Genomic DNA, 26,932 nt, shown 5'->3' with positions numbered 1-26,932 from the left:
TGAGATGGTCTTGGGAATCAGCAGCGGGACCTTCTGAAGGCCTCAGTCTGCCACCCAGTACTCCCAGTCCCTGACACCAGCCATGCCACACTTCACCATTTCATTTGATAGTTATACAAGCACTTTAGTTTAGAGAGAAAATTGTGTGCAGTGGAGCCAAAAGTCTGTGAAATGCAATATCTGTTGGCTGATTTTTAAAAAAAATATTATTTGTATCCTGCAAGCTTCCATTCCATTTAAAAGCCAATCAGGGCAGCTAACGACAATGTATGTAAAATATCACTAAAATCTCCCCGCCCCCCCCCCCTCCAAGAATACAATTAAGAATTACAGCGAAGTAAAAACAAAGACAGCAAACAAGCCAGAACAAAATTTAAAAATTCAGTGTCGGAGTTGGGCAAGTAAACAGAAACTGAGGGTAACAGAACAGAATCAAAGAAAGACTAGACAAAATGTGTACTTGCTGGCCTGCCTCCTAGAAGACTGGGCATGACTGGGCCAACAGATTTCCCAGGGGTGGAGATTCCATATTCTTGGTGGTGCTGCTGCTAAAGAAGTCACCAGTTTTGTGCAGCCTGTGATATTCTTATGCAGAAATCTTAAATGTATCTAAAAAACTGCCTTCTTCCATTGGTACATCTAAATTCAATGTTGTCAATACCGACTAGCACTGGCTATTAAGGTTTGCAGACCAGAACCTTGCCTCTCACATACTTATATAAATACTGTTAATATAAATACTTATATAAATACTGTTAATAATAATAATAATAATAATAATAATAATAATAATACTTTCCCTACCTAGAGAGATCTAGGATTGACTCTGGGACTTTGTACATGCGAACTATGTGCTCTGCCACAGCCCGTTCCAGGAATAATTGTAGGCAAGATAAGCACCTTAACCATTCACAATAACAGTTAGTGATAGCTCTTTCTTATTAACTTTGCAGTGCTAATTTAACACCTGTAATGAGAGATATAAACATTGATCTCAATGCAGTCCCAAGAAACAGAACCAAACTTACTCATAACTCATCCCAGGGGCTGTGTAGAGGTGTTAGTCATTATATACTTAACATTTAGTCCACTCTGTGGGTCTTTTAAGAGTCCCTTTAAGAAAAATAAAGTTGCCCAGAAAAGTTGCTAGAGAGTTGTAAAAATAGGTTCTGCCCCCAATCTGTAGAGTGAGCTCTTGTGGAAGCGGTTTGCCCACTTTCTTGGTAATACAAGCACAATTATGTTTAACAAGCATCTATAGTGTTGCCTTGCAATGCTCTTTTCCTTACAGTCTAGTAAGAATTTTGCTCATCTGATCTTAGTTAAAACTTTTGCTAGCTACTAACAAACTTCTTCCATATTGTGGTATTGTTCCTGAAGAGATGAGTGTGGTAATGGAAGACAATCCCAGTATTCTACTGGCTCTTTGTGTACCAGATCATTGGCTTCTCTTGGAACACTGCTTTTGCTTACTGGTATCATTAATTAGTTTTAGAACCTGGTGCTGGCACTGAAGGTTTCTCTCTACCTTTTGTGCAGGGTCCTGACCTGTGGACGGAAACTCCTGGGTTTGTGGCCAGCAACTCAAGACCCCTCTAGCGCCAGGTCAAGTGCTCCCAACTTCAACCAGCCTGATAGTGTTATTCTGCAGGTGAGTTCCCTCCTTTGGATCCTTTCTCTGTGAACGTTCAGGCTGCAAGAAGCAATGTTGAGATGTCTAATATCTGACGTACATACTTGGAGATGGTCAACAACTCTTAATGAACTTCATAATGTTTGTCTGGAGATGGGAGATCCAGCACTGGTTGAGGCAGTTCTGCTTAGGCTGTTCTTTCAATATGCATTGAGTCAGGGCCAAATTGATTTCTGAGCAACAGATATTTGAGCCTATTGGTTCCAGTCCACTGCTGGTGATGCAACTTTCTGGACCCACATAATGGATTGGGAAGAGAATAGTCTCATTATGGAAGGGTAGCACTAATGCATGGGATCACAGTTGTTCACTGATTGCTCTTGTTTAAAAATATAAACTTCTACAATGTGCACTCTACAGCTGGAAAGATTTGGAGAGTTTTATTTACTTTCACAGCAATCCTTTGCAATTGGATTCAAATTCTTGAATTTATAGGTGCTGTTAAATAAAGGTTCTTGCAACCTCAACCACTTACCTGGTCCCAGTATAGAGTAAGGATGCAATCCTAACAGCACCCTGGCCTGGTGCAAGTCCCTTGCACTGGCCCAGGAAGGTCACAAACATGCCGTAAGGGTCACAAACGCCTCCTTGAGAGTCGGCTGGGCCAGCACATGAAGGCTGAATCCGGACTCCATGCTGACATGGGGTGGGAGTTTTGCATTAGCCAAGCTCGGCCGACGCAAGGCTCTGGGGTGGGCGGGGGGGAAGTGGAGAGGAGCTGGGAGGGTGGTGTTCTGGGGCGGGTGGAGGGCTGGCGGTCCCGGGGGTGGGCGGGGAGCAGTAGGCAGGGCTGGGACCCACGGTTATGCCAGATACCAACCCGCATTCCTGAACAGCGTGGACCGGCTTAAAGACTCTCTGTTCTCCTCAGACTTATGCCACCTCTTGAGATGGTGCAGGTCTGAGGAGACCCATAGAGGCTGCAGTGGCTTATCCGGGGGTAAGGGGAAGAGTTTCCTCTTACCTTCAGCTGAGCCACTTTGGAGCTGAGCCACTGTATCTATCTTGGGCTGGATACAGTGCAAGATAGAATTGCGCTGCACATGAGATAATTTTCCTTGGTCTACGGTTCCATTATATGTTTTCTTCTAATTCCACTGGCTTTGCTCAGCTTTTCTCCACCCTTCTCTACACTTACTAATAGTGCTTTGAATATCAGAGTAGATGGCAAGACCCCAAGGCTGCTGCTTAGGGTGTGGGCTAAAGGAAGGGATGGAGAGAGTGAAGCTTAAATGGAGACTGGGGAGGAGGGTAGCAATCAAGCTGGGGCTGGATTTGGGAATCTTCTCCCGTGGGTCATATTGGGTGCACATCCTTTTTCTCTGCTGACTTGGAGCAGGAAGGAGGATTATTACTGAACATCCCAGCCCTGCCTGATCTCCAATTACTTCTCTCTGGTCTCTCCCTGTTTCTGCTGCAGTTCTCTGACCTGCTTATACACTACTGATTTCTTTGGCGTGCAATCAAAAGGCTGGTTTTCTTTTCCAAACCCACTTACAAATCCATCACATGTTTTTAATGAAGGGAAAAAAAGACTCTGATGGCTGGTGATCCCCTGAGCATTGCTGTTGCAAGGAGACTGCATTTATTTGAATGATGTCTGTGCCTGTGCTTCCTCTACCACCTTGGCCTTTCCTGTCCAAGGTTTGGGTGTGGTTGTAACTTTTAAAGCTCAAGATACTTGACTTCAATCTTTCCACTTGCAGTGTTTAAAGAAAGTAGCCAGTTAACTGCTTTATGACTTCAACCTCTGTTAAAAATCATGGATTAATAAGTACAGATTCTTCCAGAATTTTGAGGTCATTGTGGAAGACTGCAAGAAAGCAGCACTGCTCCTTTGCTTCACATACTTATGGATATACTAGGGCTTTTCAAACTGGGGCGTCGCAACGCCCCAGCCTGAGGGCTGCAGGGGCTTGACTGTACTTACCGGAGCCTCCTGCAGGCTCCCAGGAGGGTGTGGGGAGCCCTGCGCAACAGACTGCAGGGCTCCCCGAAGCTTAAGAAGTGAAAGCGGAATGATCATGCTCCATTTCTGGTTTTGCTTAGGCAGGGCACTATTGCTCCACTTTCACTTCTTAAGCTTCGGGGAGCCCTGAAGATGGTTGCACAGGACTCCCTGCACCCCCGGGAGGCTGCAGGAGGCTCTGGTAAGTACAGCCAAGCTCCTGCAGCCCCCTGAGTGACACGATCTTGGGGATCGCTTGGTGCCTTCCCCCCGTCCCCACAAGGACTTCGAGTGGATCAAACTCTCCCAGAGGGTTTGAAAGCCACTGGGATATACCATAGTTTGAACCACCCTTTCATTCTGGGCCCAGTTGAGATGCCTCTGTTTTAACTGGTGACATGGATGTATTTTGTGTGTGTAAAACACACAGTAATGCATCTAATGCCTAAGCTACTCTCTAGAAGCTGTATTGCTCAGGAATGGTGCATATTTTTGGAAACTCATAATACTTCATGGCATCTAAGACATGCAGCAAAGTAATAAACTGTAGATTTGTGACCAGCCCTATAGGAACTATTGAGGGTGTGGAATAAGGTTTGCATCTAGCTTGGAGCCAGTTCTGTGAGAACCTCACTGAGGGCTGATTCAGATTCCCTTTTTAGCACAGCATGGGGTGGAATATTTGGCTAGGGGTGAGTGCTGAACATAGTGCAAAAAAGGCTAATCCGAAGGTTCTGCACTGAATTCGGATTGTGGTTTGGCACACCATTGCTCAGCTCACTTTTGGAGCTTGTGTGATGATAATGCAAATCACTGTATGTGAGTCTATGGTATGATTCAGTGGTCTGATAGGTCCTTGCCACTGCCCCAATGATTTGGCAGTTGTTGACCCTTGCAGTGGAAGGAAAACCATATTGCTTTCACTACTAAAAAAATACACACCATCACACAAATGGCCCTAAAATCTTGGCTAGTTAGCAGGTTCACTCATGACACAGATGTGGGGAAAACCAGAAATGTGAATCACACAAGCCTCTGCTTTTGTGTAATGTCTGAGTTGGGCATCAGTCTCATGAATAATATAGGTACAACTGGGACACTAAGACTCCTTCAGGCTAGTAACTAGTTCCACATGGAGATGTACGATAAGATATTCCCCAGTATCTGCCTGCCCATTCAGGATTGTGGTAAAAGCTGTGTTTGAAAGGCTGTTGTTGTCTTCTGTTTTCTTCCAGATTGATTTCCCTAGCTCAGCCTTTGAAGTCAAATTTACCAGCCCACCTGCAGCAGAGTTCAGTCCCACATACAACTTCAATAGCCTCTTTGAAGGAGATCAGCGGAAGCTGAAGGAGGTGATGCAGAAGGAATCACTCTACTGGTGAGAGGATAGGGTGTGCACATACCTTTTGTTTTACTGGAGCAATGATGCTGAGTGGTGAAGACTGCTGGCCATTGACCCCCTCCAATGTGACCAAGAGGAGCACCTCAGTGGGAAAGGTTAAGGGGAAAAGGAGAACCACGCTCCTAATTGTAACTTAAAATTGTAAAATATAAAGAGCAAGCCCATGTGTCTAGGCAGGTCTAGGGATGGAGTCCAGTATAAAATCTGTTGACCCCAAGCTGAACAAAAGTGAAGAGCTGGCAAGAAAGTCTTTTCCCTTGCTTGCCTGGTGACAAGCCCAAAGGGAGGGAAAAAACATGTTTTTTTCTTTGACTAGTTGGCAACCCTTCTCAGTTTAGCATCAGATCACATACTTGTCATCCTGTGTGAGGTACCAGGTTCGGTCCTCTGTTAAAAGGACATAAGCAAACCCTTTCCCTGAGAGCTTCTGCCAGTCATGTTAGACAGTGCAGAGATGTATGAACCCATTGACTGACTAGGTATAAGGTGACTCCATATGTTCATAAGTAGCCGTTCATATTGTCCTCTGGTCAGTGTCCTCTTACTGTTGCATTGTTATAAATAAACAGTTAACTTTATTTACTGAAAAGAATCTCTGAGTGGTAGTTAGGCAGGTCCATGCAAAACTACACATTTTAACCCTGGTTGAGCTTTGTCTTTTTCAAGCATCATGTATGAACCACTAGACCAATTTAAATTGACAGTGGCACTAGTTTTTTGTTCAGTTTGTTGGTTCCTAAAAATCAGGCCTTGCATGTCTGTCTTGCTGTTGAGGAGGCCCTTCAACTGGTTCAGATGGCCAGCTTATAGTCATGTGGTGTGTTCTGTTCTTACCACAGAAATTGTGAGGAATCTAAGGCTTGATCCTTGTTAATGCCATTCACTGGACCAGATCTCTGTAGCATCAGTATTCAGAATCTTGTAGTGCTAGATTGTAAGTTTTCTAAGGTTCATTGATTGAAGTTTTGTGTTATGCATGGTACTTAACCCTTTTGGTTTTTGCTATCTAAATAACAGCAGGACCACAGTGTGGGGTGAGAGGGAATTCAAGCCTTTGACCCTCCTATAGTCTTGATCCAAGTCACCCCTATCTTGCTCCACCCCCAACTTGTCTCTCCCCATCTTGCTCCTCTTTGCCCTGGCAGGGAAGTTGCTATTGGCACGAAAGGGTTAAATCTCCTCTTTCCCTCCCTCCCCATTGCATTCCGATTCTGATCTCCCACCACCCACTGTGCAGCTGCTATTTAGAAAACTTAAAACCAAGCACACAAGGACCAATGATGCGCAAAGATAAAGTATAGTTGGGCTTTGAATGTGTGCCATCCTTTCATTGACTGTGTTTACAAGCACAGCTGACGTAGAAGAAGCTTCCTTCCCAGTAAGTGCTTTTCTCATCTGTGTAGCTTATCCTCAGTCAAACCCAAGGCAAGGGGCCAATCCATCTCAGTCTTGCAGCATCATGGTCTTCCAATTGTAACTGTAAATATGTAGGATCCGGTGATGTTGGCTGCATGTGTGGCCATCCCTGCCAGTTCACTTAGTATATCTGAATCAGGTAGTAACCCTTCCCTCTCAAGCTGTATATTTGAGAAAATAAATATCCACTAAACAGAATCCAAAGGATCCATTCATTCTCTAATCATGGGCTTAAGTCACTGATCTTCCACCCATCTACTGTGTCTCCCTCTTACCTTCCATGACAGAAGATTGTTTATATTTGTACACAGAATTTTATCAAGTAGCATAAGTAAAAGGGCATTTCCCTGCTCCAAGGAGAATGCAGTCCAAAATTTGATAGTAGAGTAAGGAAAGGACAAAAGAGAAAGGCAAGGGTAGCAGTGAAAGAGAGAAAAGTGCTGGACTCATCAGCTATCGTTCTTGTTTAAATAATTGCTTCTGCAGTCATGTACACTTTGCCCCTTTCCTATTCCTGTGGGAGTCCCAAATCTCATCTAGGCTTCTTATCTCTTGGGCTTGCCTCTGTTAATTTCAAGCACTCTCTGCTACAACTGGTGTATAACCATTCCCAGACATGGAATCTTCATCCAGATGTCTTGGTTCAGAATATGTTTTCCAATAGACAATATACTCTTTTGCGGGTAACTGCTGTAGTCACAGCTCTACCAATTGTTATTATCCATTTTCTGCATACCTAACCTTCTGTCAGCACAGAGATATTTCTGGCCCTAACCTAAACTATGTCAAATAAGAACAGGGGACATCTCAACACTTAAGAGGCCAGTTTCTCAGGCTCTCAAGGTAGTTAACTTCCTTGCATCTGTATAATGTGATGCAAATAGTGAGAAGAAAGATCCAAGAGTTATGGTTCAAGGACCAATGGGACACTGAGATTATTTCTTTCTTTAATGCATACACTCTATGTGGCCTTGGATAAGAGCCTGAGAGCTAGGATTGTGTAGTGCAGTGTTTCTCAAACTGTGGGTCGGGACCCAGAGCCAATTTCAGGTGGGACCCCATTCAATATTTTATTTTTAATATATTAGACTTGATGCTCCCATGGTATGTGCCTGCATTTGGGGAAATGTTACAGACCTGTACTTTTATCAAGTTACTATACTACTATGCTTTACTTTAGTTGAAAAGTGGTATATAAATACTGTTAATAATAATAATAATAATAATAATAATAATAATAATAATAATAATAATAATAATAATAATATTCTTTTAACAATGATAGTGAATGGGACTTACTCCTGGGTAAGTGTGGCTAGGATTGCAGCATAGGATTGTTAAAAATTTTCCTGCTGGATGATGTCACTTCCAGTCCTGACATCATTTCTGATGGGTCCTGACAGATTCTCATTCTAAAAAGTGGGTCCTTGTGCTAAATGTGTGAGAACCACTGGTGTAGTGGTTTGGGAGTTTGACATGGAAGATTCAGCTTTCAAATTCCCACTCAGCCATGAAGATACCTGGGTGACCTTGGACCAGTTACTGTCTCTATGGCTGCAATCCTAACCACACTTTCCTGAGAGTAAGCCCCATTGAACAAAATAAGACTTACTTTTGAGTAGACCTGGTTAGGATTGTGCCCTATGTCTCCTACCTCACAGGGCTGTTGTGAGGGCAAAAGGAGGGGAGGAACTATGTACCCTGAGCTCCTTACAGGAAAGGTGGTATAAAAATATGATAAATAAATAAGCAACTTTGCTGGTCTAATCTGCCCAATGGAAATAGGGTAGCAAGGTAGTATAATTCTAGCCTCACGTATACAGTCTGCTCATGACAATAGTTGTAATACCGTAGTTCATGCACAAAGTGCCATAATGCAGAAGAGAGTTCTTGTGCTGACATATGACCTGTTGTATACAACCAGTTAGTAAAACAACCATTAACTTGTATAAGGGAACATGCCCACAAACAGTGCTGGGGATCATTATCAGCAGTCTTACTGCTATGTCAGGCAAAGCTACAGCTCCTCTGATATCTTCTTCCAGAAGTCTAGACATCTCTGCTGGTGCTATTCCTGTATCACCAGAGGTACCGAGTTGTATATTCAAAACTTATTTAAAAAGTTAATACAGGTGAAGCCTATTTATACACCTTGGTTCCTTTCCAAGCAATTAACAAAAACCGCATTGTGCTAAATTCCATAGAGTTAAGCAGATACACTGCAGCCTGACACTTGGGGCTGAAAGGAAACTAAGGCAGCTGTTATCAACCCCCTTGCCTCCCCTCTCCTCTCCCTTTCATAGGTGGGATGCTGAGCTTTTAAGAGTCCAATCCTACTCAGAAGTAAGTCCCATTCTCGTCAATGGGGCTTATTTCCAGGAAAGTCTGGAGAAGATTGTAGCCTAAATCTCATGCTTTGGCTTGCTGGGCTGTTTTGTTTGTGTCGGCTGGAGCAGGAGAGCCTGTACCATAGGGGGGAATTTGGCAAACACTCCCTGGGTTTTTTAAAGCAATCCCCTCTGTTCCTACTGTACCTGCCCCTGTGTGTGTGTGTGTGTGAGTATGCTCCACCTTGCTGCATGTGCTCTGGCTACAGAGGTTTTCCGCCCCACCCCCCTTCCCCGGCTTGGGGCTCCAAGGGTGTTACTGTTCCTTTGCAAGGGGAATCTCTTGCAGGGCCCCAGGGCTATTTCCCTGCCTGGGTGAGGTGGAGCCTTTTTGCAGTGTTTTGGGCTGCCTTGAAACTGAGCAATAAGCCGGCAAAGGTGTGTGTGACTTTCAGTTCCCCCCCACCCATTTGGACTGAGACAAATCCAAGATAGAAGATAAAAAGATAAAGTGTTGTTTATGAAGATAAAAAATCTTCAGATCTTTTTTATGAAGATAAAAAATCTGTGGATAAATAGATTGCACCTGTAGCTATATAAAAAGACTCCAGTTTTCCTGGCTATCATGCTACCTTCTTTGGAAGCCCTACTCTTTAAGCCTAAATTATGGGGAAAGGTTATGGTTCCAAGGGTGGGACATGAGCTCCGTTTCCTTGATATAACTTCATATGCTCTAGTACTTTGCCCCTAGTACTTAAAAGGGGCTTTGTTGGCACATAACTGTAATCCTTCTCTATATTAAGCCTAAAACCAAAGTGCTCAGATTATCTGGAGCAGCAAAGAACCTTCAGTGAATGGGTACCATCAGGGCAGTGGAAGTAGTGTAGGAGCTGGAGCTCTGTTCTGAAGAACCTTTCTGCAACCATGTGCTCTGTGCTGGGAAAAGGACCAGATGAAAGGAAAACTACAAAGCATGATGCAGAACTATGTCAAGAGGTGGAGGAACACCCGCTGGGCACAGGCTATATGCATGTGATGGCTGGCTGGAAGCCCACCTCAGCCATGAATTCATTTGGTGACCACAGACAAGCCATGCTTCTCTCAGTGTTGCCTCCTGGCATCTTCAGTGGGGTAGCAGGAATATTTACAATATATGCGAAGCTCTTTAAATTCTCTAAACCAGTAGTTTTCAACCACTGTGCTGCAAATGGTCTGCAGGTGTGCTGCAGGAGTTTGGTGGTGGTCATTTATTAATAGGGCCATTAGGGGATGTGAGCCCCCCACTGGCAGCATGGTGTGCCTTGTCAGTTGTCAAAAAAATGATGGTGTGCCTTGACAGTTTTAGCACCCTTGTCAGTGTGCCATGAGAAAAAGGCTGAAAATCACTGCTCTAAGCCCTAATATAAATACTATGTAGTAGTAGTAGTAGTAGTAGTGATGTCATCCTCTTCACAGTACACCCCTGTACCTTCTGCTGCTTGTCAGAAGCTGTTTGAAAAATAACTTTCAGGGCTGGAGAGCGTAGTACTACATAATCAAAACTGTGTGGCTATTTTAAGGTTTAAGGAGAGTTATTTGTCTCCTGTTGTCTGGGAAACAGCTTACTGGAGTTCTGCTAAGATGACTGTCTGCATTGTAGTAATTGGAGCCTTCATATGCAAGGTAATGTTCCTCTATCACTGGTGTCTCCATAGTGAAAATCTTATATGACTTGCAGTGGCAATTAGGGTGGTAAAATGTAACTGAATTCCAAAAGTGCTAGTAGGGCCTGCAGTCAGGCTATACCCACATCTATATTATATTTAAAAATATTAAAACTATTCCTTTCTCTGTAAGCAAATAAAAACAGAAGAAAGTTTTAATTCTGTTTCCATAGCCTGCACAACTGCTACGTTTTGTGCTTTTTGAAAGAGGTGAAAATTTTGAAAATTAATGTTGTCCATTAATTTTTTGGACTATCTCCAATTGCATTCTGTGTGCTGGTTTTATGATGTAACTAGATCAGGCGTCAGGCTGCCCTCTCACACCCTTTCCTTCATCTCTGGCAGTTGCCTGGCAAGCAAGAACGCCTTCTTGCTATTCAGTGCTATAAAGTGGCAGGCAGGCCCTTCCTGGCATTGTCTGGGAGGCAGTGCCAGTTTCTTTCCTGTCTGCACTGGGTCATTGCTAGGGTGGGAGGTTCCCACGGGCGGGCAGCACTTTCACACTCTGGCAGCTTTGTTCTGATCCGAATGAATTGATTCCCTGGGGGTGGCTAAAGGAAATCTGTGGGAATGGAGCTAGTCCTATTATGCAAGTGCCTCTCCCGTCCAGCAATGCCAATGTCGCCACACCCTGCTAGTTGGGTGAAAGTGCAGCTGGACTGATCCTGATGGCCCTAGGTCCTCCCTGTAGCCTCTCACACAACCATTTCCCTTTGACACATTGCTGAACATCTTGCACTGCCCTGCCGAGCAGGTCTTGATTTGAGCCAGGCCTCTGCTCTAGAAACTGTGTTTTGCTCCTAAGTTTCAACATGTATCAGTAGGTAATAAGAAGACAGTGTCTTTTCTTTAGCACTGAGTAACTGTAGACCACTTCCATGTACCTAGGATTAGAAGTGTGGCTCCCAGGCAGCTCATTTCCGAACACATCTTTGTCTCTAGAAACTGATCTTTGTGCTCCAGTCTTTGATTGTTTGGATTCCCTACCTACTTCCTCTGCAAATTTCACCTCTTCACTTCTTCTGAACATCTCCCTCCCACATTCTTCAAGACAACAAAAGTTTTTTCCCTGTATTGTTCCTGTCCTGGGTACTTCCAGTTGCTCCTCTTCCCTGACCTCATGCCTCTTCCCTGCAGATAGGCTAATGAGTCTCTCTCTCTTCTCTGCCACCAAATGGGGGAACCACTCCCATTCAGATTTCTTTTGAGCCTGTCCACTACTTCCATCTTCCCAGAGGGCTTGCTTTCTGACCTTTCAGCTAGTCCAGTTTAATTACCTCCTGAGCTGCTCATTTAATTGATCAGCAGAATGGAAAAACACATTTCACACTGGAGCAAAAACAACTGAGGAAGCCTAATTTTCAGGTTAGGGCTTGGGCAACCAAGCCCCTTTTTCTCAGCTCACTGTCTTAGCCCTGTTTTCATATCTCCAGTGTGTAAAGCAGTGCTGTCTCTGAGCATGTATAGAGCACTCTTCATCACTGAGTACTGCAGCTCTTTGCCACACATCTGGAATTAGGGGACCAGAGGGTTTGGTTTCCAGACATTCTTGAGCCCCATTACTTCATTATTTTGGAATTAACCACTGCTATTTTATTCTTTCCTTCTGTTGTTTCCAGGCATCTTGGTTTAAATCCCAGACGTTTTAGGCTAATACTGCACTTTATTTGTATGTGAAACACGTTTTCAGAAAATCTAACCTCTGCACTTCCCATGTAGCCTGATTATGGAGTGGGAGAATGCAAGGAGCGTTTTGTTTTGAAGTAACAACAGAAGTCCTTCACTCCTAATGGGAGATGGCCCTTCCCATTGTTTCGACACTTTATCACTGGTTGAAGCTTCTAGTCTTCTTATTGCCTTTGGGCAGGAGACCCTTTGATCCCATTAGACTTGGGTAGTGGAACTGCTTCAGGTTTCCTCATTAGCCACCTGATCTCATCCTCTGCATGGAGAAAAACGAATTGACTGATAATTGAAACACCCAGCATTGTCCTGTCATATGAGATTAACTGGTGGTTTTGCAGTGATTGTACTGCTCTCTGGTGGCTACATAAAGCAACAGTCTTTTTGTGGAAGGTAGCCAGATGGGAACCTGCAACCTATTTCAAACCTATTTCAAAGTGCAAGGCTCCTTTATAGTGGCTATATATAGTAATTATCCACTAGGGGTGCCCAAACCCTGACCCTGGGGCCACTTGCAGCCCTCAAGGACTCCAATGCGGCCCTCAGGGAGTCTCCAGTGAGCCTCTGGCCCTCCAGAGACTTGCTGAAGCCCGCGCTGGCCTGATGCAACTGCTCTCAGCTCTGTCAGCTGTTCGACCTCTTGCGTGAGCTGTGGGACGAGGGCTCCCTCCACTGCTTGTTGTTTCATGTCTGTGATGCAGCAGCAGTGAAGGAAAGGTTTGTCTTGCTTTGTGCAAGGCCATTTATAGGCCTTCAGCTATTGCAAGACCTTCATTCATTCTAGTAAGTTCCATCTCTAATATATTGATTTATGTAAATTTATTCAAATTTGAAATGTAAATTAATTCTTTTTTCCCCCGGCCCCTGACACAATGTCAGAGAGATGATGTGGCCCTCCTGCCAAAAAGTTTGGACACCCTGTGCTAGGGTTAGGTTCCTGGAAAACCTAGCAGATACTGAATTAGCTGATACTGAATCATAGAAACTGAGGAAAATGGTGTTAGGTTCCAGGGGACCCTCTTCATCATACACTCTATGAACCTTATGAACCTAAATCTTAACTTGAAGTCTATGGGCTGGGTGATAGCAAGGGCTCATCAACATCTCCAATATCTGTTGCTTCCTCCTCCACGCTGGTATCCCTCGATGCATTTAATGTTGTGGCCATGGCTATTTCTCTGTGCTGGCTATCCTTCAACTCATTGAAGGTTGCTGGCTTAACGATGAGGCCTCAGTGTTTAGCAGTGGGGAAGGGATTGCTTCACCCATCCTCTCCCATCTGTCTGTCGGCTCCTTCCTTTGGCTTGCTCCAGCCCCACAGCAGCCCTCAGGTAGCCTTTCAGAGAACTCTTATCATCAAATTGAATTTGCAGATAATGGAACAGAGTCACATATAATGAGAGGTAGGTGACAATTCTGCCCCTTGCGGATAAGTGAATTCGAGGATAGCAAGTTCACACATAAAGAGAAGTGACTGTACAAGAATGTGCTAGTTGGCAACCTTCAGTCTCGAAAGACTATGGTATCGCGCTCTGAATGGTGGTTCTGGAACAGCGTCTAGTGTGGCTGAAAAGGCTGATTTGGGAGTGACAATCCCTTCCACACTGGGAGCAAGTGTAGTCTGTCCCTGGTCTGTCTCCCTGGCTATGGGCCTTCCTTCTTTGCCTCTTTGCCTCAGACTGTTGGCCAAGCGTCTCTTCAAACTGGGAAAGGCCATGCTGCACAGCCTGCCTCCAAGTGAGCTGCTCAGAGGCCAGGGTTTCCCACCTGTTGAGGCCCATTCCTAAGGCCTTCAGATCCCTTTTGCAGATGTATTGCAGCTGTGGTCTACCTGTAGGGCACTTTCCTTGCACGAGTTCTCCATAGAGGAGATTCTTTGGGATCCAGCCATCATCCATTCTCACGACATGACCGAGCCAACACAGGCGTCTCTGTTTCAGCAGTGCACACATGCTAGGGATTCCAGCTCGTTCCAGGACTGTTTTGTTTAGAACTTTGTCCTGCCAGGTGATACCAAGGATGTGCCGGAGGCAGCACATGTGGAAAGCGTTCAATTTCCTCTTCTGTTGTGAGTGAAGAGTCCATGACTTGCTGCAGTACAGAAGTGTACTTAGGCTCTGAATGTATTGTCTTTATATTCTCTCTTTCTTGCACACGTGAAATACGCACACATTGTATAGTAGTAGATTTCCCACTTTCTCCTCACTTCCTGGCCTCTGCTGCATAAAATGTTCCTAAAAACATAGGAGTTTTGATGGATCACACCAAAGGGGCTCTTCTTGCTCAATGTTATCTTTCCAACAGTGGTTAAACAGATGCTTCTAGCACAGTGGTTCTCACACAGTTAGCACTGGGACCCACAATTTAGAATGAGTGTCTGTCCAGGACCTACCAGAAGTGATATCATGACCAGAAGTGATATCATCAAGCAGGAAAATTTTAAGAATCCTAGGTTGTAATCCTACCCACACTTACCCAGAAGTAAGTTTCTTTGACTATCATTGTTGAAAGCATATAAACGGTAGCCTGTTCAAAGCACAGATCTATAACATTTCCCCAAATGCAGTCACATACCATGGGAGCATCAAGTCTAATATTAAAAATAAAATATTGAATTGAATGGGGACCCACCTGAAATTGGCTCACAACCCACCTAGTGGGTCCCGACCCACAGTTTGAGAAACATTGTTCTAGCAAGTTTACAAGCAGGGTGTAGTATTTCAAGGAATAACTAGAGGTGTTTGTTTCCAGTGAGTAAGATAGGTTTACAGCTCAAGTCTTAAGGAACACAACGGGTTAAATAAGTAACACAATTTTCAAACACCTCTAGGCTTAACCCTTCATGACTAATGGCCTTTGTGCTGTTTTATGCATGTGTTTCAATTTGCCCTAGGCTAACAGATGCTGACCGGAAGCAGCTATGGGAGAAGCGTTATTACTGCCACTCTGAACCAGGCTCCTTGCCTTTGCTGCTTGCTAGTGCCCCAAGCTGGGAGTGGGCCTGCTTGCCTGATATCTATGCCCTGCTGAAGCAATGGACCCACATGAACCATCAGGATGCCCTTGGGCTCCTGCATGCAGCGTAAGTAGTCTTCCTATCTACATGTGAATCTGTGGTGGGAAACCCTTATCTATTATTATTATTATTATTATTTTATTAATTTGTACCCCGCCTTTTTGCCCAACGGGCACACAAGGCAGCTAACAAACAATTTAAAAATACAACATGAAAAACAGAAAAATCTACAATGGGCTGAGGATGTAATTCTTGTTAAAACACTGTACATTGGCCACTTAGATCCTCCAGCTTTTCCATCTTCCTCTTGTGTGCCTTCTGTCAGTGCTAGTGGCGAGATCAAAATACAGGTCCAGCCTATTTATACACGGATTTTTAATACACGGATTTGACTCAATATAAATGGCCCCTGCAAATGAGAGAGAATGTGCTGATCCCTGGAGAAGGGGAAAAATGCATCCCTTTAAAATCAGTTTTTAAAAACTGAACAGTCCTTTAACAACAGCCTCCTTAATGAGAGAGAGAGGGGGCAGCAGGCTAACAATCCATCAATCCTTCTCTCTCCTGCGGACCCCTTCCTTCCCCCAGCATGTGAAAGAAAGGTGATCATTTTGCATTGGTGAAGCCAGGGGCTGAGTGAAGTGCTGATGGATTATCTTCTTAATGACTCTTATCTTAGAGTCAAAAGGTCAACAAGGCTGTTTTTCAATCACTGGAGCAAAGAAACTTTGTTTTTTAAATTGATTTGCTATAGTGCGTTTTTATCCACGTTAGTGAACCCACAGGAATAATTAGTCTCAACCTGTAGTTCTGTGCAAGAAGTCCTTGAGGCTGTAATTCTGCATAAATAAGTAAGTCCTGCTGAAAGCAAAACTGCATAGAATTTGCTTGCAAGGATGCTAAGAATTCCCTTGGCTGCAGAGACCATAAATGTGCTTAACTACAGGAAAAGGAGCATGATCCTCAGGTGAGCATTTGTTGTAAGCTTCACCTCTATTGCTGGCATATGGCTACAGGTTTCCAGACCAGGAGGTAAGAAGAACAGCTGTGCAATGGATTGATTCTATATCTGATGCTGAACTACTGGATTATCTGCCTCAGCTGGTACAGGTGAGTAACTCTGAGTGGGAGAAAGTCCTTAGATGTGCCGTTTTAACTGGAATCTTTCAGGTCAATTTGGGAACATATATACCAATGGCTTATGTCCTAAAGGCAGAGTTGCACTTTGTAAAGAAGTTGCTATTTCAGGGTGCAACTAGTGGTGGCTAGGGGTTTGGGAGGGGTCTGGGACAAAAGTCCTCTGAAGGCCCCCAATGCTACCCACCCCTATGCTTTAGAAAGTATGTGCACACATAAGTAGGGGTACTAGACACAAAGGGGGACAGAGTGCCTATACCTTTAACCATTGTATAGAAGAGGGAATTTTGGCAGGTGTAGCTTTTTAAACCCTTCCATGTTGAGCTGCACCTGCCAAAATTTCCTCTTCTGTACAATGGTTAAAAGTATAGGCCCTCTGTCCCAGTTTGTATCTGGTAACCCTATACATAAGATACCAGTGCCAGGGAGCTAGGCAGTACATGGAGATAGGTCCTTCTTCCTGTTGCCACCTGCAGATACAGCAATTGCAGTGAAGGAGGACTCTTGCCCATTTAGGCAATGTTGGGAACAAACTGCAGGAGTGGACCCTCCTTTTTCTTTCCCCTGTACCATTTAATGATTCCTAGGTGTTCTGGCCCCTGATTCTGCACTGGGGGTGTGGGTCACCTGGAATTTGTAATAGTGCCAGGAGGGAAAAAGAAGACATTTTACTGCTGCTGCTGCTTCCCAACAATCACCCAATAACTTAAATTTATTTACTTTAAATGTTATACCCTATCTCTGAAGACTCATTTTGGCTCATAATACAATAAACATTGTATTATGGGGGCAACAGAAGCAAGAGAATTTGACTTTTTGGTTGGCAGTGAATCGAGTAGCCCTATTGCGGGGCTACTCTCTTTACACGGGGGAAGGGGTCAAAAGTCCCCTTCTTCCAAAGAGCCGCCAGCGGCTGTCCAAAGTACACAGGATACGGCAGCAGCCATTTTTTGTGCCACTGCAGCTGCGCACCCCTAGCCATACTTTCCTGGGAGTAAGTTTCATTGAACACAATGGAACTTATTTGAGCAGGCATGCATAAGATTGGGCTGTAAGACATTAATAATCAAAGCCAGGTTTGAGTTAGAAATGGGTGCAGCTGGTAGATCAGCTGAAGCTGGACAAAAACACATTGGGGTCATGGCAGACATGGCAGATACATCCCCATAGGCCCTGCCTTACTGGGAACAGCAGCAGACCCTGGCTGGATGACCATAAGCCCCAGGTGCTAGAGATAACAGTGCATACATAATTAAAGGAGAATGATATTGACAGAAGAACTCTAAAACAAAGGGCAAGGTTCATTAATGAGTCCTCCCAATTGAACTCTGAACTGTCATAGGTCAGAGCTGCCATGGGTCATGCTCTTGAGCTCACACTCTTGAATTCAGCAAGCAGCTGGATACAATTGCTATCCTTTGGTCTTATCATTAATGCTGTCTAGAGTTACCTCTCCATGTTTTAGGTTGATTATTTTAAACAAGCTTAAATTGTAGAGATTAATTACTCCAATATATGTTTGAATGTTTTGTTCATAATGGGCTGGTCATTGGAAAGTAGAGAAAAGGTGTCCCTCTCCCCAGCCTTGCATTTTAGCACATGCCTGTAGGAATGTTCTCTCTTGGCTCTGTTGATAGTTGTCTCCTCATTCATTTGCTTGAGGCCATTCTCAGAGTTGCAATGGGACTGGAAGAACTTTGGCTAGACTTGCTGAAAAAGCAAGGACAGAGTGTTCACTTTCTTAACCATACGCCCATGCATTCTGGGAAAAGAACTCTTTGCCTCTGTAGTCACCTCTTTTCCCAAACTGCCTCTGCACTCTGTCTCCTGGGAAAGAACAGGTGGGGTGATCCTATGGTACACTCTAGGAACAAGGCTTTCCAGAGTGCTCCTGTACCCACTTCGAACACCTCTCATCTAGGGTACACTATACATGGTTACAATAAGACCTAGATAGGGCTTTTGTTGTCAGTATAGCATTGATAAAGTCTCAAAACAGCTACTGGAGCACTGGGTCAGTTCCCATTCAGTTTCCATCCTCACATACCTTTTGAAGAGAAGTCTCTTAATGCAACTCTGGGTGCAGCACAGGTATTTGTCCCTCACCTAGAGGACAACTATATCCTTACTGCAAGGCTGCCTGGTTTTTTGAAACTTACTCTCTGGCCTCTCCAACTATTTACCAATTAGGAAACCAGTAGTCTTTTTGCACTGCTCATCTCTGTCCAGTAGTGAAATAATCTCTTCTTATCTTCTAGGCCCTCAAATATGAATGCTACCTGGACAGTCCCCTGGTGCGGTTTCTCATGAAGCGAGCCATCTGTGACCTTCGGGTCACCCACTATTTCTTCTGGTAATATTGGTGCATGTGCTGTTGATCTATGATATGGATTCTACTCAGAGGTGTAGCACATCTATAAGTGCCTGATCAGGAATTATGAACATCCAGTTTGAATGTTTGTTGTTCCTAGTTGATCTGTGTATGTGTTTAGAGATCCACCTATACCAAATCTGATAACCTGGTCCAGAATACATTGCCAATAATCTCTGCTTTCATTCTTTTTTTATTTTAAAGCAAGTCTCTAGTCATCTGCTGGTTAACTATTTGAAAATGAACAGTCAGTGTCAAGAGGCAGAAGCTTAGTGCTTTGAATGACTACCTGACTCTCCCTCATGAGTTATTTTTCATGTTCCACTAACCAAACAGCCAAATTACCCTTCACTTATTAATATTTCCTTGCAGATTTTTTTTTTTTTTTTTTTTTTTTTTTGCTTTTGGGGGTGGACTTGTTTTGGCAACATCTGAAATTTAGTTTTTGACTAAGTCAGGAAGATAGAGCATGTTGACTTGGGGCCCAATCCTAAACAACTTTCCAGTGGTGTTGCAGCCCTCAGGTAAGGGAACAAATGTTCTCTTATCTTGAGGAGGCTTTATGACTGCTTCCCTACTGCAGGATGCAGGGCATGCCCCATTGGCACAGCTACATCAGCAGTGAAAAGTTGGATAGGGTTAGGCCCTTGGTTGGTCAAAGTAAGAGATGGCAAGGAAAGGTCTTGGACTAAACTGTACATGATTCATTGAGTCCATGTAGTTCTGAAGGCTTAACTTTTATTTTAAAACTAGAAGATGGATTGATAGCAGCTGCTTTAACTCTGCCCTCAGCATGGTCCCAATCCTGACTTCCCTTACTCTGTGGCTGCTAGTGGAGAAGGAAAAAACTTCCCATTGATCACACTGGAGACTTTTTTCTTTTTTGTCAAAAAAGCCACAGCAGGGCTAGAGATTAGATCAGACATGGGGCAGGAGAGTAGATTTAAAGCTCCCAACCCCCTGTCATGTTCCTGATCCAGCAGCTGTTTTTAAAGAAAAAGTAAACCCCTTCAGCTCTAATCACAGGTTTAACATAATTTTTGACCCTTTGCTCAGCAGCACTTGTGGTGTTGTGAATGGAGGGGACACGAATCCATATACACAAACCTTGTTACTTCTGGTGACAATGTTCCTATCTTCCCCAGGCTGCTGAAGGATGGCCTGAAGGATTCTCAGTTCAGCATCCGTTACCAGTACCTACTAGCAGCTCTGCTGTGCTGTTGCGGGAAAGGCTTGCGAGAGGAATTTGACCGCCAGTGCTGGCTTGTAAATACCCTGGCTAAGTTGGCTCAGCAGGTCCGTGAGGCTACCCCGTCATCACGACAGGTACATGTGGTTGTGTACATCTTGTGTCTTTCACTGTAATCAGGAAAGGGAGTTGTGGGGAGGGGGATCAGAGCAGCAAGCTGTACAGTGCCTCAAGACTAGTTTGTTTATGGAATATAATGGCTGATGGAAGAATTTCCTAAATGGCAAGGAGAGGCTTTGGAGGCTAACTTGACCCATTAAGCTCATCATTTAACATTGTTAGAAATCTGTCAGATTCTTTGAGCAAATGGCCATGATTTGGATTAAATTTTCAGCCTCTCCCTAAAAGGAGGTACCCCACTGGTGTTACAAGAGTCTGATGGCAAGTCATTGAGATTTATCTCTTAAATAATAATTATTGCTTATGCTTGTTCTGGGATGCGTCTCAATGAGCCTGTTTAGTTCTGTAGCCAACATTGAGGTCTGTGTTTTTTTCTACAGGCTTTTGAACTACAAGGCAAACAGACTGAGATCTACTTGCCTTTTCTTTTTGTATTGCGACATCATAATTAATTGGTGCCAAAATACAGCTGCAAATGCTACAGAAGATGGGGGCTTCTGACTGCATATTTAAATAAAGAATGTTATCTACAAAATTGATGCAATTTACTTTAACTACGCAGTTAAATACAGAATTTGGGTGCTCCTTGGTGCAGAATTTGGAAGAGCTGATTGATACAGCATGAACACACCTGCTGGGATGTGATTTTTGGTGATGTGATGACTTACATTGGGATGGTTTGTAAGATTCAACCTGCTGCAGAAAGTGGTTGGAAAGGCATTTGGAGACAACTGCAGAAGCTCAAAATCAAATAACTTTCTGTTCATTGACATCTTTGTGCTTTTTCTCAGGCAATTCTTCGTGAGGGGCTGGAGGATGTAAAGCAGTTTTTCAATGTCAATGGCTCCTGTCGACTGCCACTTAGTCCCAGCCTGTTGGTGAAAGGAATTGTGCCCAGGGTATGGCTGCAATTGCTTACCAAAATGGAATTGTTTTTCCTTAATAGTTCAGGAGTCCTTCAGTTGAACTGTCCTGTGTTGCAAATATTGAAGCTGCCCAGACTTAGCAGCACAATTTCCATAGATAAGCTTAGGCTTTCCTCCTTCCATAGGAAGCTACCACACAGCTGGCCAGCTTCTGCTGAATGTAAACCTTTGGTTTACATCCATTAGCATCCTAATCCAATAATCTGCCACACTGATTCTGTGTTATCTATTTGGCTAGTCAATCCACCTGTCACTGTTTTGCCAGACCAGTATTATCAGACGCACTGTTGACCTTCAACCGTGCATTGGCATCAGCCTTCCAGTCATCATCCAGCTCTACCTTCTTGGCTTTGAACCTTTCCAAATTATTTTTGAACCTGAATTATTCTAATGTCTATTCACCATTGCAATGTCCTGTTGCAACAGAATGAATGGGTTGAAGGAGTGGGAACCTTACAGCAGGGAGAATAGCTTTGTTGTGCAGGGATTCTAGTGGCCACCAATTTTTTTACAACAAAAATCTTAGCCTGAAAAGCCTCAGTGCATGCATTTCAGACACTGTCTTCCTTGGCTAGTGGTGGTTTGGTTAGCTTATCAGACAAGTTTTTAGTCTTAGGCGGGTTTGAATAAAGTTCATAGGAGAAATCACAGGCTCTGACTGAGGTGATTACAGAATATTGCCCGTGCCCACTATTGCATGACCAGGTTATCAGAACAGAGGACAGCCCTGCCACACAGTCTGTGGCTTTCCACATTTTAAAGGGGCATCATCCTAAAGCTCTTCAAAAAGGAGCAACTGAAAGTAAGGCAACTTGGGTATCTAGACTGGATTGGATTTTTCCTGAAGGGGATTAAACATGAGTATTTTCAGCATGACCCTGAGCCTGTGTTCATTGATGGCTCTTGCCAGGGAGCACTCAACTCTCTTGTTGAGAGGATGCATGATCACAGCACTTGTCTGACTCCCTGTGCCCATCTCCTTCTCTTCTTGCTGCAGGATTGTTCATATTTCAACTCCAACGCTGTTCCCCTGAAGCTCTCTTTCCAGAATGTTGATCCTCTTGGGGAGAATATCCGTGTTATTTTTAAGGTGAACCTGGTTGTTTGTTCAGTTATGGCTGTGCCTACCCTTCTCTGCCAAAGATTTCTGAAGATGCTGTGATCATTCAGGCTGCATTGGTGACCAGATAGTTTTATCTTATGAGCTACTCCTGTTAGGATCCACACCATCTTTCAGGTGGCCCAAACTTTGTGATGTGTGCACATGCCAGCTATCCCCTTCCCCATCTACCTTGAAACTGAGCAGGAAACAAAGAAGAACTCTATCTGCTGCAGCCACTGCCCCCCCCCATTGCTCCATAAGTGTCTTGGCTCCCCTGGCTTACTGGATAATGAGTGGGGAAGCAGCTGCTGCTGCTCTAGCACTGTCATCCCAGGCCCTATTTTAAAATTCCTGCATGGCCCACCAACAATGCTGCATTGGGAGATGGGACAAAGTAGCACCCAGGAAAAAGAACAAATTGTTGCTGCTATGTCCTTGTTGCCCAGTGATGGAGATACTTTAAACAATAGGAATAGTGGCCACAGAGGGTCCCTGTCACCAGAGATAGTTTGGGTATGGGCAGACGTGGCGGTGGTCCCATTCAGATACATGGGCCTTCAGCATGTGCCCAGTCAGCCTCAACCTGTGATGTGTCAGCCTCAACCCTGGCTCTTGTGTCTTCCAAGAAACAAGATTAGCACAAATTGCTTTGAGTTTACTTAGACTACGGCAGATAGACTTGTGAGAATCTGTGGGCATCCAAGAGAGCAAAGCAATAGTGGGTTCCTGTGGCTTGCATTCTAGTCTCATAACTAGACTTCTCCAGCTTCGGAAAGGAGCCGGAAGAGATGATGGCAGTTCATGCCCACCACATCATGGTTCACCAGTGTCAGCTGTAGCAGGAAGTCACTGCTAGTGAAGTCACTGCCCTTCCTTTCCAAATCTGGGGCCCCTTGAAAAGTGGATGCCCAAAAGTCCTCACCACTTCTTCCTTTTCAGTAAAAAATCTGGTGGTTCATTTCTGGTCACTTGGAAGTTTCTGGGTTTCTGAATCTACTACGCTTGGACATCAAGTGGGCTTCATAGTCCAGTGAACTGGCTCAGATTCACATTTCTTTGTTTAGTGGTCAAGGGGAAAGATGAAGATGCTCAGATAAAGGGTGGCACTTCAGGATAACAGCTACAGCATTGAGATGACTCAGAAGCCTTTTAAAATGCTGAGGCATCTTAGATGCTTTTGAGAGGGTTAGAATGATCCCAAATAGGGAAAAATCGGGGATTTTCCCTACATCTCCAAATCAACAATGGTAAATCACTAGAAACCTCTTATCTTTACTTGTGCTCTTTTGCTCCCCATAGTGTGGAGACGACCTCCGGCAAGACATGCTAACCTTGCAGATGATTCGCATAATGAACAAGATTTGGGTGCAAGAAGGTTTGGACATGCGCATGGTCATATTCCGTTGTTTTTCCACAGGCCGCGGTCGTGGTAAGATCCAAGTTTGATCTGCTTTTTCTGTTCTCTTTGCATTCCTCTTGCTCTGCTACAGCTGTAATGCTCTCAAATTAGTGGAATTTGTAACGATTTGGTGAGGCAGTGAATGCAGAAAAGGATGGGAATGTGAGAATCTGGAAGCAAACAGCTCAGTGGTGAAGGCTAAGAATTAAGTTTCTTGGTGAATCAGACCAAAGTGCTTAGTTTCCTAGTCTTGTGCTTAGTTTCCTAGTCTGTCTCCCTAGAGTGCTTAGCATCTGGTAATCAGTGCTATGTATCTCTAAGCATGAAATTTTCATGTCAGCAATTGTGACTATCTACAGTACATTTGTCAGGCAGTTTTAAAAAAACATCTATGTGAGTCAGGCAGTTTAAAAAAAAAACCATCTATGTGAGTAACCATCACAACATCTGCTAGCAAAAAATGATGTAAGGCAATTGTTTTGGGCAGGTACTTGTGCTAGTGGTGTCTTATTTATCTGCAATGGGGTGCCATTTAGGATATCTGTGAGAGGGTCTCTAGAATTCTAGAATGTGGAAAGATCATGATAGGAAATTCAGCCTGGACCTTGGAACCAAATTAGCAAAAAAATTCTTAGCTGTAGAAAGTAGCTACTCTTTTACTCCCTGATTTGTAAGCATTGTTTTATCCTTAAGAGGAAGATGTTTCAAAATTTTATGGTAAATCCCAGCCCACGATTAACAAACGTCTTGGTTAGTTAACATTAAGAAGTGGAGGCAAAGAAGTTCATTGCCTAACAGCCTTTGAATATGCTTTGCAGGGATGGTGGAGATGATTCCCAATGCAGAAACCCTGCGAAAGATCCAGGTGGAGCATGGGGTGACGGGTTCCTTCAAGGACCGTCCCCTTGCAGACTGGCTGCAGAAGCACAATCCCAAGGAGGATGAATATGAGAAGGTAAGGTCTGGTGAACAAAGAGAAAGTAACTTTCTTTGCCCAGGGTCAATTACCAAGCAACCCTCAGAATTCTGTTCAGGGAGTGCACTAATGTCAAAGCCAACTTGGTTTGAAACTTGCACCTGCAGTGACGCACTTGTGTGCGTCTTATGTAAGTCAAACAGAATGGAAGCATTGTGATGAAGGTACATGCATGTGCACCTGACCTTTCTTGTAGAACCTGAAACATTTGTTGTTGTTTCTTTAGCAAACTTCTGGGTTACATTTTAAACATTTTGTGTTTTTTGGCTGCAGGATTTAAATATTAACAATAATTTCTAAAAGCAGCACAAAATTAACAAGCTGAAAATTGACAACAGAAAGTGTTTCTACTGTAAATCTACTGTTCAGAAGCTTAAGTAAACAAAACATGTTTTCACTGGTTATCTAAAATTATATAAGGCTTTTCCATTTGATGGAAAAGCTGTGTCCCTAGGACTACAAGGTCTAACTTCAGACAAAGATAACCCTTGGCACAAGGACTCACCAGCTAATATCAAATCACAAGAAAAATTTGTAAGGAAAAAATGCCAGTGTAGATATAGCTAAGGAGAGAGAGTAGCTTTTCTTCAAGGTAGTTTACAATCTTGTTTCAAGCTATCATTCTGCCACCCCAGTGTACAACTTGTTCCAGAAAGCAAACTGGTATTTATTGTTATTCCCCAAGCATCCTTTGACACACTGCTGAAGTTTTTGTCTGACATCTTGCTCCTGGCTCGACTGCCCTATTCCACTGTTCCAACTGTGGCTGATCCAATAACCACTACCTTCATCTTTCAGGCAGTGGAGAACTTCATCTACTCATGTGCAGGCTGCTGTGTAGCCACTTATGTGCTAGGAATCTGTGATCGGCACAATGACAACATCATGCTCAAGACCACTGGCCACATGTTCCACATTGACTTTGGCAGATTTTTGGGCCATGCCCAGATGTTTGGCAACATCAAAAGGTGTGTGGAGTTTGCTAATTGAACTGTTTGTGCCCAAGAATGAGGTCTGGAATTGTTGCACCCAGAGGAAAATCTAACATTGATTATGATGAGAATTTATGATGTTTATGATTATGATGAGAGAATTATGATGTGCTTATTATACAAATGCTTTGTCTTGGCTGTTACATTGTTGTTGCTTTTCTTTCCACATCTTTATCTTTTACAATTAAAATATCTAATACCTTGAAAACTCAATAAAAATATTCAATAACATTCCATTAAACATAGTGAAACTTGGGCAAAGAAAGAACAGAAATATTAAATGTAAAACAGTGGCAAATTTGTAGCATACAGTTAAGTGCATATGATGTTATAGAATAATTAAAAATCTAATGCAACTTATTGCTCAATTCTGAAACAGATTCCTTTGGGGAAACTAATCAGAAAAATATGACTACTTATGTTGGGAGAGTCTTGTGGGCTATGCGCTTGGATACACTGGCATTTCTATGGAACTTGTACCAATGCATGCCCTCCAGCAGTAGCTGTTTAATTGGTATGATGCCTGTTTGTTGTGTGCAAGCAATGTCAGAGTACGCTGGTGAGTGGATAGATGAAACAATACTGGAGTTCATTCATCTCCATTCTCACATGATATTTCTTTCTTGTTCAGGAATCAATCTCATCACCTTCATGACCATTTCTATGAAAAAAATAATTATATGGCATTTGTATCTTTTTGACCAGCTCTGAATTTGAGTCCAAGAGTTTACCTGCCACGTGTCACTTATTATGGTGCACCAATACATCTGACTGCACCCATTCATCTGTTCAGTTGGGAATTGGTTATAACGGCTTTGTTCCATTTCAGAGACCCTCCTTTGGGTCCCTCTGAGTTATGGTGGTGGGTACCAGGGGTGGGCCTTTCCAGCTATGTTGTTGAGGATTAGGAACAGTCTCCCGAGAGAAATATTTGGCCCTGTCACTGCTATTTTAAATTGTTGTGAACTTGTTCGTATTATGTGGATTTTCTTTTGTTTTTATTGTATTGGTACTTTTTTAAGACACTGTGTGTTACTTTGTTAAAAACACAGGGTGTAACTGCTCGGTCCACCATAACTGCCTGTATGGTGATGCAGCAGAGCCGGGACGGCCTCCTGCTCAGTGGTGTAGCTAATAACCAGGTGCCAAGCTCAAAATGATGGCCCGGAAGTGATGCCACAACCGCAAGTGCCATCACACCCTAACTTTTAAAAAAGTGGAACTTGGGGAGAATCCTGCCTCCTTCCCCCAGCAGCTTGCCACCCACTTGCTCTGTCACCTCCCCCCAGCCAGTGGCATAGCTAAGGCATCTATCTGCTACCTGGGATCAAAGAAGATTTGTAGCCCCCCCAAGACAAAATCAAATTTAATTAAATAAATAAATAAAAAGTGTGCCTCTGATTAGTTTGAGACACTGTGCTGAGTGAAGAGGAGTGGTTATTCTTCCCTTGTGAAACATAAGAAGAGCACCA

General features: G+C 43.6%; 1 protein-coding gene across 1 annotated transcript in view; it reads left to right on the top strand.

Annotated features, from left to right (window-relative positions):
• Window positions 1–26,932, top strand: part of PIK3C2B (phosphatidylinositol-4-phosphate 3-kinase catalytic subunit type 2 beta) — a 120,137-nt gene that overhangs the window by 81,876 nt on the left and 11,329 nt on the right. Inside the window, exons 14-24 of the mRNA XM_066623568.1 lie at window positions 1,540–1,651; window positions 4,877–5,019; window positions 15,066–15,254; window positions 16,205–16,298; window positions 18,584–18,678; window positions 19,842–20,022; window positions 20,857–20,964; window positions 21,989–22,081; window positions 23,393–23,522; window positions 24,311–24,447; window positions 25,267–25,436. Of these exons, the coding sequence (XP_066479665.1) occupies window positions 1,540–1,651; window positions 4,877–5,019; window positions 15,066–15,254; window positions 16,205–16,298; window positions 18,584–18,678; window positions 19,842–20,022; window positions 20,857–20,964; window positions 21,989–22,081; window positions 23,393–23,522; window positions 24,311–24,447; window positions 25,267–25,436 (1,452 nt within the window). The remainder of the gene's footprint in view (window positions 1–1,539; window positions 1,652–4,876; window positions 5,020–15,065; window positions 15,255–16,204; window positions 16,299–18,583; window positions 18,679–19,841; window positions 20,023–20,856; window positions 20,965–21,988; window positions 22,082–23,392; window positions 23,523–24,310; window positions 24,448–25,266; window positions 25,437–26,932) is intronic.

Source organism: Tiliqua scincoides, chromosome 4 (assembly GCF_035046505.1).
Source record: "Tiliqua scincoides isolate rTilSci1 chromosome 4, rTilSci1.hap2, whole genome shotgun sequence".
Lineage (NCBI taxonomy): Eukaryota > Metazoa > Chordata > Lepidosauria > Squamata > Scincidae > Tiliqua > Tiliqua scincoides.
The sequence above is the reverse complement of the archived record's forward strand: the minus strand, read 5'-3'. Positions and strand labels throughout refer to the sequence as shown.